Source organism: Gastrolobium bilobum, unplaced genomic scaffold (assembly GCF_033153095.1).
Source record: "Gastrolobium bilobum isolate Gb01-03AN ecotype WA unplaced genomic scaffold, APGP_CSIRO_Gbil_v1 utg18308, whole genome shotgun sequence".
NCBI lineage: Eukaryota > Viridiplantae > Streptophyta > Magnoliopsida > Fabales > Fabaceae > Gastrolobium > Gastrolobium bilobum.
In genome coordinates this window covers 285497-305601 of record NW_026897613.1, presented here as the reverse complement: position 1 = coordinate 305601, position 20105 = coordinate 285497, and the positions used below count along the sequence as shown (strand labels likewise).

The 20105-nt window shown below is 31.2% G+C and overlaps 2 protein-coding genes and 1 pseudogene across 2 annotated transcripts; 1 reads left to right on the top strand and 2 right to left on the bottom strand.

Moving 5' to 3' along the window:
- Nucleotides 1-2552: 2552 nt before the first annotated feature.
- LOC133308579 (single-stranded DNA-binding protein, mitochondrial) lies at nucleotides 2553-6478 on the bottom strand. Its single transcript, XM_061509217.1, has 4 exons — nucleotides 6243-6478; nucleotides 5872-6098; nucleotides 5689-5789; nucleotides 2553-2866 (listed from the first exon to the last, which is right to left on the bottom strand). The coding sequence occupies exons 1-4, from the start codon at nucleotides 6444-6446 to the stop codon at nucleotides 2784-2786; spliced, it is 615 nt and encodes a 204-aa protein (XP_061365201.1). The 5' UTR covers nucleotides 6447-6478; the 3' UTR covers nucleotides 2553-2783.
- Nucleotides 6479-7559: 1081 nt separating this feature from the next.
- Nucleotides 7560-8963, top strand: LOC133308572 (peptidyl-prolyl cis-trans isomerase CYP26-2, chloroplastic). Its single transcript, XM_061509206.1, has 2 exons — nucleotides 7560-8585; nucleotides 8787-8963. The coding sequence occupies exons 1-2, from the start codon at nucleotides 7699-7701 to the stop codon at nucleotides 8887-8889; spliced, it is 990 nt and encodes a 329-aa protein (XP_061365190.1). The 5' UTR covers nucleotides 7560-7698; the 3' UTR covers nucleotides 8890-8963.
- Nucleotides 8964-9348: 385 nt separating this feature from the next.
- LOC133308576 (uncharacterized) lies at nucleotides 9349-13368 on the bottom strand (annotated as a pseudogene).
- Nucleotides 13369-20105: the final 6737 nt, after the last annotated feature.

Sequence of the window (20105 nt, the reverse complement as noted above, 5' to 3'; positions counted from 1 at the left end):
ACTAGCAAACTGGACAAAAGCATGCACGAGCACACACACAACTACTCATTCAAATGCAAATGCAAATGAAATGATTCAACAAATGAAAGAATGATGCTAAGTGCAATTTTTGAATACCCTGTAAAATGCCGCTGTCCAAGCCATTCTCCAGGGGCCCACGATCGAAGTTAACCCTTCCCCTTTGCAGAGTGGAGGCTGAGTCTGAGGTTGAGTCGGTGTCCGAGTCAGAAAGGGTGTTGGTGGAGAAGTGTAGTAGCTGCTCCTCCGCATTTCTTAAACCCTAACTAACAACTTGTGAAGCAAAACCCCTAAGCAAATGAAAACTCGCATTTTCGTTTTCGCGTTTATTAATTTCTTCTGTCAGACCGACGTTTGAGCACCGGCGATTAAAGTTGTGTCAGCTTGAGATCAATATTAAGAGGGAAAGAGCATAAAGGGCAAAGTTTTGTTTATATTTTTTTTTCTTATAGCCTTATTGGTGAGTTTTAAAAAAATTTGGAGGAAATGAATTGAAAATTTTTATAAAACCCTCTCATACTCTTCTCATTTTTAGTTCCACCAATTTTGGAGGTCTAAGAGGAGAATTATAGTAAATGACTCATGTGTTTTACTCTCTTCTTCAATTTTTTGATTTTTTTTTTTTCTTAAAATTATTTGAATTTATTTGATGAAACAATTTTTTTTTGTTTCCAATTGTATTATTTTAAGATAAGGGATTTACTTTTATTTATGTGATTTATAATTTTTTTTAATAATTTTAACTTAGTTATAATGTGAAATAGACCATTTTAAAGAGAAGAAAATAATTTTTTAGATGGAGAATTATTTTTTAAATGTGAAAATTACACAAATAAATTTTTTATAAATTTTATTTTTAATTTCATTTGTAAAATATAATAATGATATTAGTTTTTTAACAAAAGATAAAATTGTAAAAATATCTCATTAACTCTTCATTTTTCTCACTTATCATATTTTTAATTTCCATATAAATAAAAATTTTATACCTCCCCTTTAAATTCCTTTCTTTCCATTCCCTTCCAAACTCCCAAACACACCCTAAAGAGCGAGTCAAAATGGATTCAACCACTTTGGGATGGCTTGACTCATTGGGTTGATTTTTTTATTTTTTTCAAAAAAAATAATTCATCAATAACTTTTTTTACACATTTTATCTCCATTTAATACTTTTTATAGAGATATGTTATTCTATCTACTATTTTTCTGTCTACCTTTGTCTAACACTCTTTAATACTATTAGATTAGAATCTTAATTAACATTTATCTTTCTCTCTCCTCTTTAGATTCTGATCTAAATATTGAAGAGTGGTAGGCAAAGATAGACAGAAAAAATGATAGCTAGAATAACTTATCTCACTTTTTTTTTGGAAATATTACAATCGGTTCATTGCTTTGCAACCTATGATGCACGGACACGGGACACGACACGCCGACACGTTAATTCTAAAAAATGTCGTATTTCGACACGTTGGGACACATTTTGATATTAAATAAAAATTTTAATATATATAATATAATTTATATTTAATACATATAAGAGTCCATAATAAGTCATATAACCAATCAAATATTTAAATTTTATAACATAAATATAAATATAAGTAATTTTTCGTATTTTGTTAATTTTTAATGTCAAATTTTATAACAGAAAAAAATTAATCTATAAATTATTTCTTTTATATTTAGTTAACAAAATAAAATTAAGATTTAAAAAAAAAAAAAAAACGTGTCCGAGCGTATCCCCAAATATTGACCGCGTGTCCCCAAATATTGACCGCGTGTCGAAACGTGTCGGAAAGTTGACCGCGTGTTCGAGCGTGTCCGTGTCGAACACGTGTCCGTGCGTATGAGTTCGCAACTAATCCGATTCGGGGCGGGTCCAGGTTTAAGGTTTTAAACCCCTCCCAAAAGTGGTACTGGAGAGATTCGAACGCATGCTCTCAATTTTTTTTTTTTTGATATATGTGGATACTATGATTTTATAAAAAATTTGATACTATAATTAAGGATTAAGGTTTTTAACCTATCCCCTTTTTTTTGGTAATATCCTATCCCTTTTTATATATGTGGATACTATGATTTTTTTTTAAATTTGATACTATAATTTTTGAAAAAAATTCATTTTCCTAATTTATTGGCAGCGGAGAAAAGGTTGGAGATGGTTTGGAATGAGTTAAAAATTTTAAATTCACTCTCAAAAGTGGAACGGGTCATTTTGAGGCGGGTTGAAAGTGGGCAGAACCAATCCATTACCCGCCACATCTATTTTTGGGTATTCGGTTCCATAAAAAAATGTTAATAATTATAATATGAATAAAAATATGCGGCTTTGCTTATTTTCTTTCTTTCCTTTCCAATTTTCAATTAAAAACAGTTTATTGACCAATAAGATGCAAAAAAAAAAAATTGGACAATTTATACACGTAAGAATGATTTTAATATCAGTCTCTATCTTTATTTCTGTATTAAAGAAAATAAGTAGCACATTACTAAATTAAAGAAACTCTTCGCTCATTATTACGTGTACATCAAAATAGTGTGCAAAATAACAACAAAAACTTAGTTTATTATAGTGAAATTTCATCAATATCAAAATGCTTAGAGCAATGTCAAAACTTAACCAAGAGTTTCCATCATGACAAATGTCATGTAACAATTCCAATTCCAACTTTGCGGTAAAAAAAAATCAGAATATAATTACAAAATCGAAAATTCTCAATTGCCAACTGAATCCCGCGTAGTTCCCATTTCAAGCATCTACTTTAGTAATAGCCAACAGCTCTCTGGTCATTTTGTTGTATCTGTTGCTCAGCATCACCACCTTGACTTAAAAATATAACGCGACCTGTGGAACACGGAAAGTCCAATTGCATCAAGTCCATTGTTAAAGAACTCAAGATATCTTATTTTCAAGCAATCTTCTGTCATATGCCAAACATCATTTTAATCATAAGCTACATAAAATCTTTAGTCATAGATAACCCATGCCAGAAAGTGTGAGATATATCATGCCAACATATTCTGTTGGCTTCCAGAAGAAATTCATGTTTCAATAGGAAACTCAGGAAAAACTAATGTTCGTATCGAGAGCATACCAACCATGGATAAAAAAAATTAATGATTATAGGGTTTACATAGGGAAGGAGTAAAATGAAGAATAGAGAATATGCATAATATAAGATAGTAGATTTATAAACTCTATAATGATATGTTACAAAATACAATCCTAATGGTTCCATTAATTAGGTCAAGTAGTAGTATAGTACTACTAGTACATGCCAAAGACCACTAATATAATAATATTATTAACCCTAATTAAATACGGAAACAAATCTGAAAATATAATGAAATCAAGAAACAAGTCCTAAGATTGCTTCCTCAATCAGATTACTAATTGTACCATAACAAATTCTAAGACATTGCAAATATAATATGAAGATATGCTAAGATACTCTAAAATACTCCCAAGATATTCTAAAATTTATTTATTTAATTAAGTGAAAGAGCAAGGTTAAAGGGGACCAAAAAACAAGTAGAGAATTAATTCAATGGTGGAAATAACATGTAGAAAGTCATAGTTGTTTCTCCGAATCAGGTTTGTAAATAAAAAGGGTGCTCTTCAAGAACCTCTCCATTAACACTTCAATTCCCATATTAATGAATTCACTTCTTGGAAGAAACGCACAAAGCACAAAAATGTCATCGCAATACATGTTTAAGTTATATATTGCTCTCTAGTCAGATGCAGTCATCAATAACAATCTCCAACATTTCACATACAATAACACTAAAGGTGTGATTCATTGTGCTTAACATATGCAGATAGAGAATGGGGTGGAGAATGAATATTTTACACCAGCTCAGTAGAAACAAAATGAAGAATTTTTTTCAATTCTTTATCAGTTCAAGCTCACAATGTAAGGCTTCTCCTCGCATAGCATGAAAGTAAAGCTAAAAATCATTTTCCATCCATTTTCTACACCCTACCAAGAACCAAGGGGTGAAAAACTGAAACAAAACCTTTCAATTATGTCCCTAATTTTTTCCTTTCTATTCTCCACCTTCCCTACCAAAATGAAGAAATGTTGAAAATTTTCAACTCACTTTCTGTCCAAGCCCACAATGTAAGGCTTCTCCTCGCATAGCATGAAAGTAAGCTAAAAATCATTTTCCATCCATTTTCTACACTCTACCAAGAACCAAGTAGTGAAAAACTGAAATCAAAACCTTTCAATTCTGTCCCTAATTCTTTCCTTTCTATTCTACACCTTCCCTACCAAGCACACCATGGTGGAAATATTTCATTCCGTTCTTCTAGCTAGGGCTGGCAAACAACCATGTCAGCTTGTGAGCATGCTCATAGTTTGATTTGTTAGCTCAATGAGCTGAAAATTTTGACTGGTTTGTTAAATGATCTGAGCTTAAGTTTTCAAGATTCAACTCATTAGCTTGTGAGCCAGCTATATATATATATATATATATATATATATATATAGGGGAGGAATCATTTGACTCCAGAGTAAGATTTAAAAGTCTTACTCCTCATCTCAGCCCTTGATTTCCGTTCATCCAACGGTTATCATTTAATAAGTTACAACAATTAATTAATTATTAATTTCAATTAAATGATAACCGTTGGATGAACGAAAATCAAGGGCTGAGATGAGGAGTAAGACTTTTAAATCTTACTCTGGAGTCAAATGATCCCTCCCATATATATATAGATATATATATATATATATATATAGTTGTTTTTAAGAATATTATTATTAATAATAATAATACTTTAAATAAATGTATGTGAGCTTTGATTTTATTTTATTGGTCTGACTAAATTATTTTGTAACTAAATAAAAAAATAACTCCCGATAAAACCCCAACTTGCAAAGATATGGGTGAGGAAATCCTTGTATGCAATTATAATTTATTTAATTATAAATTCGAGTATAACTCATTAAAAATAAAAATTCCAATTGATACAAGGCTCGATATTGACTCATTGAGCTCGAACGGCTTGCGATCTTTAAGTTAAACCAAACTTGAGTCAAGAAAATGGGCTCAATTTCTTTGTGAGCTGAGCCTGAACCACATTCCCAACCCTACTTTCAGCCAAGCAGCAACATAGAAACAATTTCAGAATCTTAGTTATCCACAATTATTCAGGAATAGATAGTTATTACAAATTTACAACAACTCCTTAGATAAGGCTTTTGGGCCTCTAGCACATTTCAAGGGATTGCTCTGTAAGGCATTCAGACAGGACGACGCTATACTTTATTGCACAGCCATAAAACAAAATAAAATAAAATAAAAGAAACCATCAGAAGCAAGTGAAATTACTCCTAGACCATTTTCGTTTCAGCAGATGTTAGAAAGCCACAATGAACCAACCAAGTAGCATAAGGAACTATATAACAGAATGCTACCCTTCTGATCACTAAGGTCATGAAGGATAACAGTGGAAACACTTTACAGTTTACACCATAAGATCAGGCTTCTTGATCTTACAGCTACCGACCTACATGTTAATAATTTCTAACCAGCAAATTGGATAAAAGCAAGCAGGAGCGCAAATCCATTATTAAAAAGAACAAAGTAACACGTTTCTTTCAACAAGATACCCAAAAACAAAAAAATAAAAATAGAATAATAAGAGTTGAAGAGTACCATTTCGACGAACAGCAACTTCCCTAATTCGACGGACAAGACCAGTCATTGGATCAGCGAAAACCTTGGCCTCCAGGTTTCCCTCCACATATAAGATAGAACTACAATAAACAAATAATTAGTTAGTTAATTATGTCATAACAATGATTAGTAACAGAGTAAAAAGAATGATAGATTGGCAACCCAGGAAGAACGTTTTTCATGAGAAGCGTTCCTAATCTCTCTGGATAAACGGTAACACGATGCCACTGAATGGCACAGCGATCAGCATAGTCCCTGGGACTCTCATTATCAAGTGGTCTACGATTGTTGCGAATCCCTCCCGTTCCAATGGACAAAAGAGTCACCACTGTCCCACTCTTAAGCTTCTTCTGTAACGGCTTTTGCCCTGCCTTCCCCATCAATATAGCCTACACAACACTCACACACACACACACACACACACACAATAACAACAACTAATCATTCAAATTCAAATTCAAATTCAAATGCAAATGCATATGAAATGCTTCAACAAATGAAATATTGAAATATGCAAGTTCAATTTTCAATACCCTATAAATGCCGGCGTCCAGGCCATTCTCCAGGGGCCGATCAAAGATAACCCTTTCCCCTTGCTGAGTGGAGGTTGAGTCGGTGTCCGAGTCAGAAATGGTGTTGGTGGAGAAGTGTAGTTGAAGCTGGTGATGTGGGTTCCGAATAGAAACCAAAGAGCGATGAACCCTCCTTGAGAGCATGCCCAATTTGCTGCTCAACATTTCTTAAACCCTAGCAACTTGTGAAGTAAAACCCTAACCAAATGAAAACTCAAATTTTTTCATCTCCGCATAATTACATACTTTTGTCCCACGGAAAACAAAGGAGGATTATTTTATTTTATTTTACTTTTTGATAGATATAGAGGAGTGTTCTTTATGGGTATTTGTTTCCATACAAAATGAAAAATACATATTAATAAGAATGTTTTAATGTTTGATGAACGTAGATAAGTTATTTATATTTGCTCTCAAAACGACATTATTTTTAGTTAAAAATTAAAAAATTATAATGAAAAAGACTATTATAATCCTGAAATAAATTATAATTACAAAAATATTTTGATTTCCGCCTCAAAACGACATCGTTTTGGGTTCAACGTAAATAAATTATCTACTCTAATAAAAATTTAGAAAAAAGTTCATCAATGTTCTCGTGGTTTGCTTCAGAATATGCTCTTGTGATTTTTTTATCACATATGCCCCGGTGCTTTGTAAAAAATAAAAAATCACAGAAGTATATGTGATAAAAAATATATTTTTTGCAAATCACGTAGACATATGTGATAAAAAAAAACCGTAAGTGATTCTGAAATTAATTATAAGGACATTGGTGAACATTTTCAATAAATTTAATATGAATAAAAATACGAGGCTTTGTTCATTTTCTTTCTTTCGTTTCCAATTTTTCAAATAAAAAAATTTATTCACCAATCAGGTATTTTTTTTAAAAAAAAATTACTAAAAAAAACTTAATTATCTGTTTGGGACAATTTGTACACATATAAAATGACTTTCATATTGGTGTCTCTATCTTTTTATTTTTTTTTGATAAGTCTCTCTATCTTTAAACCTGTATAACGCTTACACATAAAAGAAATTCTTCACACATTTTTTTTTGCATATCAAAACGGTGTGCGAAATAACTAAAAAAAACCTTAACTTAGTATTGTGAAATGTGTGCATATTATGCATACCTCTTCCGCATAGTAATTTCTCTATATCTAAAGGGACCCACATAAAGTAATGTACACCAAAAGTCTGATATGCAACAAGCAAATGGCGGCCATAGAAAACAGCTATTTCCATCTTTCTTATCCATGAAATCTCTTCAGTATCCGTTACTCTTATCTATTCTATTGTTCATCTGTCTTTCATTTCTTTTCTAAATCTCATAATCTCCCTACGAAAAGGAACAGCTGACGCAAACACTAAAATAAACCAATTTACAAGCAGTGCCAAGAGCAACAAAGAAATGCTACAAAACACAAGAGTATTGCGACCTTCCCCTCAACAATTCAACCCTCCAATTCAGAAGTCAGCACCGTCACTTCCACCATTCCAACTAGTACCCAATTCTCCATCTTTTCCAATCCTCAAGCAACAATGCAGATTAACACGTAGAGAGCTCACAATCTACAGCAACTCTTGCTTGCTGCTTCTTTTGGGTGCTCAGGCATTGGATGGATCCAAAGCAAGAGCAGAAGAAAATGTTACTGACACAAATAACAATGATCAACCAGGAGAAAATTTGGCTACCACTCCCAGCTGCACTGAAAAAAAACTTACCAAACAAGTGTTCTTTGACATATCCATTGATGGTGAACCAGTTGGTCGCATTACTATAGGGCTCTATGGAGATGAAGTTCCTGCAGGAGTTGATAGGTTTAGTAAGGTTGTTAGTGGAGCTGCTGGTATTAGCTACAGAAGAAAAGAGTTTGTTAAAATCATGCCTAATTACATCCAACATGGTGGCATTAGATCCTATGGAGTGGATGCTGAACTTGCTAAGGGGACAGGGAACAATTTAGCAGCTGAAAGTCTTGTTGATGAATGGGAGAGAATGTATGAGAGATGCCCTGGGATTAAAAACGTGGCTGGAAGTGTAGGCATTATTGTGAGAGACCCATCAAAACCACCTCCAAAGTTGAAGCTGGTTGCAAGAAAAGGGAAGCTGGAGATTGATCAAGAAGAAGTTGGAACTGATCCCAATGGAACAGAATTTGTCCTCACCGCAAAGGATTCACCAGAGTTGGATGCATCATCTCTGGTAATTGGAAGAGTTGTAGGAGGGATGGAGGTTGTGCAGAGGATTGGTCAGGTAAAAACTGTGCAGGAAAATACGGGCTCTCCATATTTTAGGTGAGTCTAACAGACAAGTACTTTTGCCATTGTAGTCATGAAATAGATCTTACTCAAATGTCCAACATGACATGTTTAAAATAGTTAATTAGATCTTGAGGCACGTTATCTTTGTTTTCTACCTGTTGTATATGTCTGCTGCTATCTGCAGTTGAACCTGTGTCAGTGATATATTACTAATCAGTTATATTGATATGACAGGGTGGCAAAGCTAATAGGAGACAAGAGGGCTGTTGTAGCAGAAAGAGGATTCAACCGCCCTTATTCGAAAGTCATCGTTACAAACTGTGGTGTAATGGTGTAGCACAATGTTTTATTCATTCCCTTCTCTAGCTGATTTCCTGTTTAAGAGAACATATCACATTCTATAAAAATCTCCATTATCAATTATCATCCAACCCAATGCAAGTCTGCTATTTGTATTACAAATGAGGAAAGAGTTTTACAGTTTTGATACAACAATTACAAGGCTATTAAATAGAATAACATGCCAAGAAAAATGGCAGCATAAACAAAATTTCAGGGTGAGGGGGAGGGGGTCTTGAATTGGGACCCCCTGGACCCAAGCTACCTATGCTCTGTAGAAATAAGAGCGGTCTTCATTCTTCTTATAGATGGAGACGTGTAAAGCTTTCTAGTTGAACCGACAGGGTCATCCACCTGCATATACACACGGTATATGGTAAGATAGTAAACATCCTCAGGTAACAATAATAAGGCAAGGTCATTCCAAGAAATCTTGTCCATGATGTTCTTAACTTGTTATCCACTAATTTACTGAGGTATATAATAGCACATCCAATAATTAAACAAGATAATAAGATGTGCAAGAAATACCTTAATAATTGGCACAGATGATGGAGATCTATTTAGTGAATGCAACAAATGATTTTTCTGATGATACAGACAGTGCATATAATGCTCGGAGAGTGGATCCTCTCATGTGAAAAAATGGTCATGTGGTCATGCTATTTGATCACAACCACTTATTTAAAAAAATTATACTTTTCTCTCTCTTATCTCATCATCAATGAATGGTTGTGATCAAATAACATGACCACATGACCACTTTTTCACATGAGAAGATCCACTCCTGGATCAAATTCCATTGCTTTATCGGATAGTGTAGGATTCTTAAAATTTCCTGGAAAGCAAAGGGAAGAAGATTCTTAAACTTCCCATTTATCTTATAAATTAACTCACGATGACAAATGAACTACAAATTTTCATGCCAAAACAGACAATGATGCAACTGCCAATTAGAATGCAGGTCACACTCTAATTCACAGTCAAATATCCAACGGTAATGATTTATTAAGGAACTATCACACATAGTGCTTACCTAAACTACAATGTACATCTTCAATGTTAATGGGATTCTCTACTCTGTCATTGATCCCATAATTTTTAAGATTTCTGACTTCCCCATCCAAAGTCTTATGTGAAGAAACTGAAAGTGCTTCACCTTCTGTCAAGTCTTTCTACACAGCAATATTATTGTTAATGATCAAGCAAAGAAATTTTTGTCTTTCACCATATTTATTTCTCATCCTGTTACTGTTACACATTGTGATTACCAGACACAATAATCACTCGTCGGTAATTTTTTCCAATAGTATTATAATTAACTGTCCATTTGACAAATGAAAAATCTCTAACCTGAGAGCTACTAGGATGCTCTGCAGCTGAACTCTTCAATCCATCTGCCTCTGAGTGTACAGGCATTTTATCCACAAGATCGCAAGGTTGCCCTGCATAATAGGTACCGACTATAACATCATCTTCAACTGAATCACGAATACTTGCTTGGGAACCAGTTTCACAATTTGATATTTCCCTGATTTCAAAAGACACAGGAACAAGTTGCTCAATAGAAGCATTTACTGAGTTATTAGTTTTCTCCTGAATCCCAGTCTCCTGTGATTCCAACTGAATACCACCTCCATTGACAAAAATATGATTTGCAAAATCAGAATCATGAGAAAGACGAGCCCTTAAATGCTAACCAATAACAGGCAGAGATATTATTGCTTTAAAGTTTTGCTTTGTTGGGGGAGGACCCCCTGCAATTGTCATATTTAGAGTTGAAGACGTATCCTTTGATGAATTTGCAATGTAAGACATGGAATTATTTACACCCTGCCTATTTTCAAGATCATTTTTATTGAATAAACTGTAGGTCACAAAATCATTTTCACCATTCACTTCTGCACATCCCACTAATCTGATTGATTCCACAGGCCGAGGAACAGTACAGAATGCCCACAATCCAACAGTGGCTCCACATAGGGCGCAATCTAAAACTGCAGAATTGGGATCCATTTGTTCCCCACTAGAATCCTTGAATTTTTTATCTTTTTTCAAACTTTCATCAGTGTCAGTAGAATGGAGAACGAGACTATTATTCTTCACATCAGCAACTACTCGAGAACAGTCTAGAGTAGTTGTATTTTCAAGAAACTGATCTGATATATCCTTGCAAATGAATATTAGATCAAGCCAGGTAGTTCCTAAGCTAGAAAGACATAAAGCATCTCCTAAGAATGTTATTGAAAAGCACTAAGCCTGTAAGAAAACATAGAAAGGTGAATGGGCAAATTCTATCTGACAAGAAAGTGTCATGTTCATTCAGCAGTGAAAAAAATGAATCACTAAACAAGAACAACATACAAATACCAGATCATATACCAGTAATTGAAAAAAATTTAAAGAAAAAAGAATTTTAAACTGTCTAGAAAACCTGTAATTCCCTGTAATATAATTTTAGTTCCTCTTGACTACTAACATCTACAATCCCAGAGTTTTTGGCAGATCCATTTCCACACTCCAGCATCAAAGATTGTCTAAGAAAGTCTTCCAGAAGTGGGCTTTGCATGTAGTCAATTGCTGATGATGAAATACGTGGAAGAGCTGATAGTTGCAAGAGAGCAGAACAGCGTTCTCTGAAATTGTCAACTAATACTGGAGGAGGTATTGGAGGAAATCGGACCAGTGTTTCATCGCAGGCATTGTCAACCCATGGACAAAGTAATTTATGTCCATTATCCAACTTTGAGCTAAAGACGAAGGCTGCCTTCTCCACTGAATAAAGGACATTTTAGTTAGAAAATCCATACAATTGAATGTTGTTGTGAATTATATAATAACTGAGAACAATGCCATACCCTGCTGCTGATTCCAAGATGCTGGTGAAGAGAAAAGAAGGCGTGCCCCACATGCTTCGCAGGCTATGGTGTCAATATCCACATTGATCCAACCTCTTCTAGCACAGTTTACAGCACTCACTATCCGTGAATATCAGAAGTCAAAAGCTAAGCCATTAAATTTGAGGGAAATAGGATGAGGGCGGATGACAAAAGGAGGTTGGCTGTAGACCAAATATTGTTAATTATACAGCTGAATCATGTCTTGATAATGCCATGATGAAACTGATTTACAAAAAATATGGTATTCTTCACCAAATATTGTTAAAGAAGGATAAATTTTTACTTCAACAGAACCCATGATATTCTTAAATGAAAGCAAACAACTCAGCAGAAAGGCAGAAACAATTTAATTTTTCTCCCTCCTGCAGAGCAAGTCTATTTTAAACAGCATTGCCCTTTTACATAAACTAGTGGAGGATTGATCAAGCTCGGCTACAATATGCAATTAGCTCAAGGAAATCCAAAGCCTAGGTCACTATTTAAATTGGCAAACACACTGTTTTGGAGGAAAAATCTAAAGCCAATGGATGATCAAGAATAAAAATATTGTGGTTAGAAGAGTCATTGGCTTTAAAAGAGAGAGAGGGAGAGAGAATACCTACATTGAGGAAAAATAAGATGTCCAAGACATGCATTACAAGACAATATGTCTCATCATTATGCATCTAGAATCCCAGAACAACAAGACATACGATGACAATGTGAGACAAAGGCCTCTTTTGCATTGCAACAACATAGATCTTTCACCAAATTAACAACGAGACAAATACTGATCCCCTTCATCCTAAGATAAACTGTTGGCCATTTTTATCAATCAGATTGTACTTGGAATGACCGGATGATTTGTTTCAGTCTTCCAGACCATATGTTTAAAGCTGTCAACAAACCCAGAAACCCTTTGTCTCAACCCTTGTATCATGGCCCAAATGCAAATTTCAAATGAAAGGAAAAGATACCTCAGACTGACAAGAACCCCCGTGCTATAACAACTGGACAACCTCACCTAGCTAAGCCACCCCTTGAAGCTTACATTATAAATAGAGGATCAACGAATCATAAAAGGCATCACTTTTTGTTACTTCATTTCCACAAGGAAATCCTTTTGAAAAGTCCCTGCACAGTTAGTTAACGGTGTAAAAGGCTCCATTAGCCATTGCTGTGTATTTTTATTAATCAACAAAAAGGATCATTCTACTCTTTATCTTCCTCAGTCGTTGTTTCCAGAATAATATCAGGTACCTGCCTCTTTGGTATTTAGTTAACTGGTTTCCTCACAAACACACACCTACTAAAACCATTTGATCATAATCATGACCTAAAATGCAGGCATACTCAGTAATAAAAAGAACAATAATGATTTGCTAAAATGGTAAAGAAAAAGATAGAAGATGAATAGCTAGAAACAATTTAACAAACTATGATATAGATTTGACTGTGGCTAATCTCCTCATAAAATCACCGCGATCCCATGGAAATCTCCTCATAAGATGAATAGCTGAAGAGGACTGTTGTCCCTCAACAACATCCCCTCTCCTATTCAACTCCATTTCCCCTAATGCAATTGACTGGTAAGGACGTTTCTTACCCCCTAATTGTTGCACTCCACATGAACCGCAAACACAAACACATTACTAATCCCTATTTCCTACACAATATTGAAAAACAGAAAATGAAAAGCTAAAAACAAAGAATAGAGTCAATATTGAGTTCATGCCAAACAAGGACACACGCCAAAAGGTTTAAATCTAACTTCGTAGCTAACAACAAATCGAGCTGTAATTTAGGCATATACTAAACAAAACTATAAGGATGCAATACTAACAACTTGTAACTGCAATATATCAAACTACGGCTAGCATTCGATGGTGTTGCACTGTTCCTCAAAACAGACACGCACATGGGAATGAAAAGAGTACAGAGATAAACGATTCTCATGATTCATATACTGTAATAATCAATTTTCATGGATACCAAACGAAAATAAAATAAAATAAACATCAAAGAGAGAACCTGGAGCTGGAAGGTGAAGAATGGGATGGTAATTTGGGAGGGTGAAAGAGCCTTGTCCATGATGGAATGGAAACTCTTCTCAGAATCTTGGGCCATGTTACGTTATGTTTGTGTGACTTTGGCGTATTTGAGTGTTTTTTGGTTTTTTTTTTGTTCTTCAAACTGTTTTCTACAATAATTATAGAAATTTGTTTTTGTTTTGAGAGTTAAAAACTAAAACAGAAAATAAAAACAACATAGATATAGAGCCTGATTGATAACTGTTTTGTAAAACAGTTTTTTGTTTTTAAAAATCAAAAAATAAAAAAACTTCTGAAAAATCTATATATATATAAAGGAAACCCATGTTTTTGAAAGTTTTGCCATGTGTCACTCTCCGGTGAATTCTGAGTTTTCCTTTCACATTACATGGCACTTGCAAACTTTCCTTTTTGGGTAAATTGAAAAAAGATTTTTCTTTTAAAAATTGAAAATCAATTTTAATTTTTAATAATTTAAAATAAATGTGGTGGCAGACAAAGCATTTAATGCGCCACTTACCTTCACATTGGAATTGGTCATCTCATTTAATGAGTCAGCTGATTTAAAATTTTGAATTTTGAAATAGAATCACTCACCTGTTTTAATGACTCAGCTATTTTTACATTGGAATTATTAAATATAGATATATATAAAGGAAACCCATGTTTTTGAAAGTTTTGCCATGTGTCACTCTCTGGTGAATTCTGAGTTTTCCTTTCACATTACATGGCACTTGCAAACTTTCCTTTTTGGGTAAATTGAAAAAAGATTTTTCTTTTAAAAATTGAAAATCAATTTTAATTTTTAATAATTTAAAATAAATGTGGTGGCAGACAAAGCATTTAATGCGCCACTTACCTTCACATTGGAATTGGTCATCTCATTTAATGAGTCAGCTGATTTAAAATTTTGAATTTTGAAATAGAATCACTCACCTGTTTTAATGACTCAGCTATTTTTACATTGGAATTATTAAATATTTTAAAATACGAAAAAAATAGAAAATTAATTTTTTATTCAATTAAGTTGTGGTGTAAAATTTTGAATTTTGAAATGGAATGACTCATCTGTTTTAATGACTCAACTATTTTTACATTGGAATTATTAAATATTTTCAATATTTTAAAATACAAAAAAACGGAAAATTAATTTTTTATTCAATTAATTTTTTCGATTTTTCTTTTAAAAATCGAAAATCAATTTTAATTTCTAATAATTTAATACAAATGTGGTGGCAGACAAAGCATTTAATGTGCCACTAACCTTCACATTGGAATTAGTCATCTGATTTAATGAGTTAGCTGATTTAAAATTTTGAATTTTAAAATGGAATAACTCACCTATTTTAATGACTCAGCTGTTTTTACATTGGAATCATTAAATATTTTAAATGTTTTAAAATACGAAAAAAAAGGAAAATTAATTTTTTATTCAATTAAGCTGTGGTGGCAGACACCTCATTCAATGACCCACTTCTACATTGGAATTGATCAGCTCTTTTAAAATTCAAATATGCTGATTTCTACATTTGAATGATCAGCTCTTTTAAAATTCAAATTATGTTATGGTGGGAAAAAAAATTGAATTGAATAATAATTTGTGGCGCTAAGCTATTATTAAATATTTTAAATATTTTAAAATACGAAAATAAAAAAGGAAAATTAATTTTTTATTCAATTAAGTTGTGGTGTAAAATTTTGAATTTTGAAATGGAATAACTCACTTGTTTTAATGACTCGGCTGTTTTTACATTGGAATTATTAAATATTTTAAATATTTTAAAATACAAAAAAAAACGGAAAATTAATTTTTTATCAATTAATTTTTTCGATTTTTATTTTAAAAATAGAAAATCAATTTTAATTTCTAATAATTTAAAACAAATGTGGTGGCAGACAAAGCATTTAATGTACCACTAACCTTCACATTGGAATTGGTCATCTAATTTAATGAGTCAGCTGAGTTTTTGTAATTTAAAATACGTTGGTAATGGTGAAGTGTATTCTACAAGCACTCAAATAATGCATTGAGTTTTTGAATAAATAGGGAAGTGTTGCTTCTTCTTTTTTGTCTTGCTTGCATTTTTTTTTTTCCGTTCATGTGTCTAGGGATTGTTCTATTGGTATAATTTTTGGTTTCTTTATTATGAACAAACCCTATGAATTCGTTTTCATAAATTTTATACTGACACTGATTTATTCATTTTTTAGGGTGGAAGGATTCATGATACTGTGAGTGGTTATTTACATATTCAGCGTCTTCCACCTTCAATTGTTTCAATCCACGACTACCAAAACGAGATCTTTATTCACAATGCTAATTCATTCTTCTTCCACGGCTGCAGTGAGGGTCTTTATGCTTCCAGAGTCACCTCTTTCAACGACACTCAACCTTTCGAAGAAAAGTCCCTCAATGGTAAATCCTTCATCAGGTATTCCTTCCTATCCACAAAATAGGAATGTTTGATTCATTTCTTTCTCGAGAAACAGATTGAGATTCGTCATTTTGTCTTGGAAGTGCGTTGAGGAAATTTAATATATGATTTTTCTCTTCATCAAAGAAAGAGATGCACATTGTAGAGGACAACACAACCGCACAATAAAAAGAAGACAAGGAACAACGCAGTACTGAGCAACTCAACAAAAAGACGAGCATTGCACAAGACTGAAGAAGATATGGGTTACCCTCTTTTGATTTTTCAATTTTGCAGCTTCCCTTTTTTTTCTTTTATTTGAATATGTATCATACAATTGTGGCTTCATAATAGCGAAAAATATATATTATTATATATTATTTCCTTTTCTTATTTTTTTTTCTCCACCGAACATAATTACTAATATCCTTTGTATATCAAAAAAAAAATGAATTTTATTTATTTTATGTATGACTTTCATAATAATGGGTTTAAAAGTTGTTACCATTCATATTCCATGTGATAAATTGAAAAGTCTCTATTATTGAATGCCTTTGAATTTTAAAAAAATGGCTGATGGACGCAATAGAAAACGAAAAGCCTCAGGTGTGTGAATTATAATAACATTAATTGTTAAACCTATTATAAGATAGTTGTTTCACTTGAAGTAAATGGTCATTCTGAATAGGTGGAGCTTCTTTGGGATTTTAAAATTTTGTAAATGCAAGTAATACACATCAGACGTGATTTACTTTTCCAACGTTATTCATTAAATTTTTTGAATTTCAATGGATGCAAAAGGACACTCTTCAATTTTAACGAAAACAGAGTCCAACATACATCCATATGGCAATAGTCATGAAACTGGAAACACTTAGAATAATTACGGAAAAGATTCATAAGATTAAACAGTTTAAAAATCTGCAATGGAAATCTATGATTGAAGCAATCAAACAAATATAATCTATTATACTCAACACAAAACAGTCATTAATTTAAACTATTACTTGGAGAATGTGCCTAGACTCTATGCATATATTTTTTTATTCTTTGCATAGAAAATTGTTAAGCCTATTAATTTATTATTATGTCTATTGGGAGGGAAAATATTTAATACTTAAAATTTAAACTTTTCAAATTTGAATTTTGAACTTGAGAGGTGAGAAAAGATTCAGCATTTAATATTGTCCACTACTTTCTGCATGAAAAATTATTAAGCATATTAATTATAGTTATTACTATATCTATTAGGCTTAATTATTATATCTATTAGAATAAATTATAAAACTGGAAAAAGGATATGTATAAAATAAATTTAATTTTAATAAAAAATTATTAATTAAACGAAAAAATATTTAAAATTATAAAAATATTATTTAAAATGTATATATATAATATAAATTAAAAGAGAAAAAATTATTTTTAAAAAATATGTATAATTAATTGTATAATCATGTTAAATTTTAAAATTAAATATATTAGAAAGAAATCAAACTTTCATTCTTTTGATGTAAGAGTGTAATTAACACAATTTCCTATGTCGTGAATGATTACTTAGACGTTATTACTTGTAGAATGTGCCTAGACTTCTATGAATGTTTCTCTTTATTCTCTGCATAAAAATTGTTAAGCCTATTAATTTATTATTATGTCTATTGGGAGGGAAAATATTTGATACTTAAAATTTAAATTTTCTAAATTTGAATTTTGAACTTGAGAGGTGAGAAAAGATTCAGCATTTAATATTGTTCACTACTTTCTGCATGGGAAATTATTAAGCATATTAATGATAGTTATTACTATATCTATTGGGCTTGATTATTATACCTATTAGAATAAATTATAAAATTGGAAAAGGATATGTATAAAATAAATTTAATTTTAATAAAAACTATTAATTAAGCGAAAAAAATATTTAAAAATATAATTTAAAATAAAGTAAATTAAAATCTTAACTTAAAATAATAAGACAAAAAGGAAAAAAAATTCGTACAAGAAACTTTTTAACAAATACTTAAAATAAATATTTTAAATGTATATATATAATATAAATTAAAAGAGAAAAAATTATTTTTTAAAAGTATGTATAATTAATTATATTATCATGTTGAATTTTAAATTTTAAAATTAAATATATTAGAAAAAAATCAAACTTTCATTCTTTTGATGTAAGAGTGTAATTACATTAATTTCCTATGTCGTGAATGATTACCTAGAAGCTATTGCTTGAAGAATGTGTCTAGACTTCTATGCATGTTTCCTTTTATTTTTCGCATAGAAAATTGCAAAGCCTACTAATTCATTATTATGTTTATTGGGAGGTAAAATATTTAATACTTAAAATTTAAACATTCTAAATTTTAATTTTGAACTTGAGAGGTGGGAAAAGATTCAGCATTTAATGCCCGCTACTTTCTGCATGAAAAATTATTAAGCATATTAATAATAGTTTTTATTATGTCTATTGTGCTTAATTATTATACCTATTAGAATAAATTATAAAACTGGAAAAAGATATGTATAAAGTAAATTTAATTTTAATAAAAAGTTATTAATTAAATAGAAAAAATATTTAAAATTATAAAAATATAATTTAAAATAAAGTAAATTAAAATCTTAACTTAAATTAATGATACAAAAAGGAAAAAAAAATTGTACAAGAAACTTTTTAATAAATACTTAAGATAAATATTTTAAATGTACATATATATATATATATATATATGTATTTAATATAAATTAAAAGAGAAAAAATTATTTTTTGAAAGTATGCATAATTAATTCTATTATCATGTTGAATTTTAAATTGTAAAATTAAATATATTATAAAGAAATCAAACTTTCATTCTTTTAACGTAAGAGTGTAATCAACACAATTTCCTATGTCGTGAATGATTACCTAGAAGCTATTTCTTGGGGAATGTGCACAGACTTCTATGCATGATTCCCTTTTTTTTTGCATAGAAAATTGTTAAGCCTATTAATTTATTATTATGTCTATTGGGAGGAAAAATATTTAATACTTGAATTTTAAACATTATAAATTAGAATTATGAACTTGAGAGGTGGGAAAAGATTCAGCATTTAATATTGACCACTACTGTCTGTATGGGAAATTATTAAACATATTAATGATAGTTATTATTATGTCTATTGGACTTAATTATTATACCTATTAGAATTTATTATAAAACTGGAAAAAATATTTGTATAAAATTAATTTAATTTTAATAAAAAATTACTAATTAAACGAAAAAAATATTTAAAATTATAAAACTATACTTTAAAATACAAACGACACAAATCCTTGCAAAAAAATAATTATTTATTATTATTTTTAAATCTGACTGTAATAAATGAAAGTCCATCTCTGAGTTAAAATATAAAAATTTAAATGTGACGATAAGAACTTTTTTTGTGGATAAATGTAAAATTCTATTGCATGCTGATTGTTAGAGGTGGCAAATTAGGATCGGCCCGAAGGGCCGGCCCACCAACACATTTAATAATTAAGTTAAATTTTTATCCTTCTTATTTTATAATTAAATTCCTAAATCTGATTTTAATTTTTGTAAAAACAAATTTGTAAATTTCAAAATACTAATGACACAAATCCTTGCAAAAAAATAATTATTTATATAAAAGAGTGATAGTTAAAGGTTGCAAACTAGGCTTGGCCTAGAGGGCCTGCCCGCCCCACCCTCCAACACATTTTTATAATTAAATTAAAATTCCATTATTATTTTTTAATAATTAAATTCCTAATTCAGATTTCAATTTTTGTAAATACAAATTTATAAAATCCCAAATAATAAAGACACAAAATTAAAATCATTAAAAAAGACAAAATTTGTAAACACAAATTTGTAA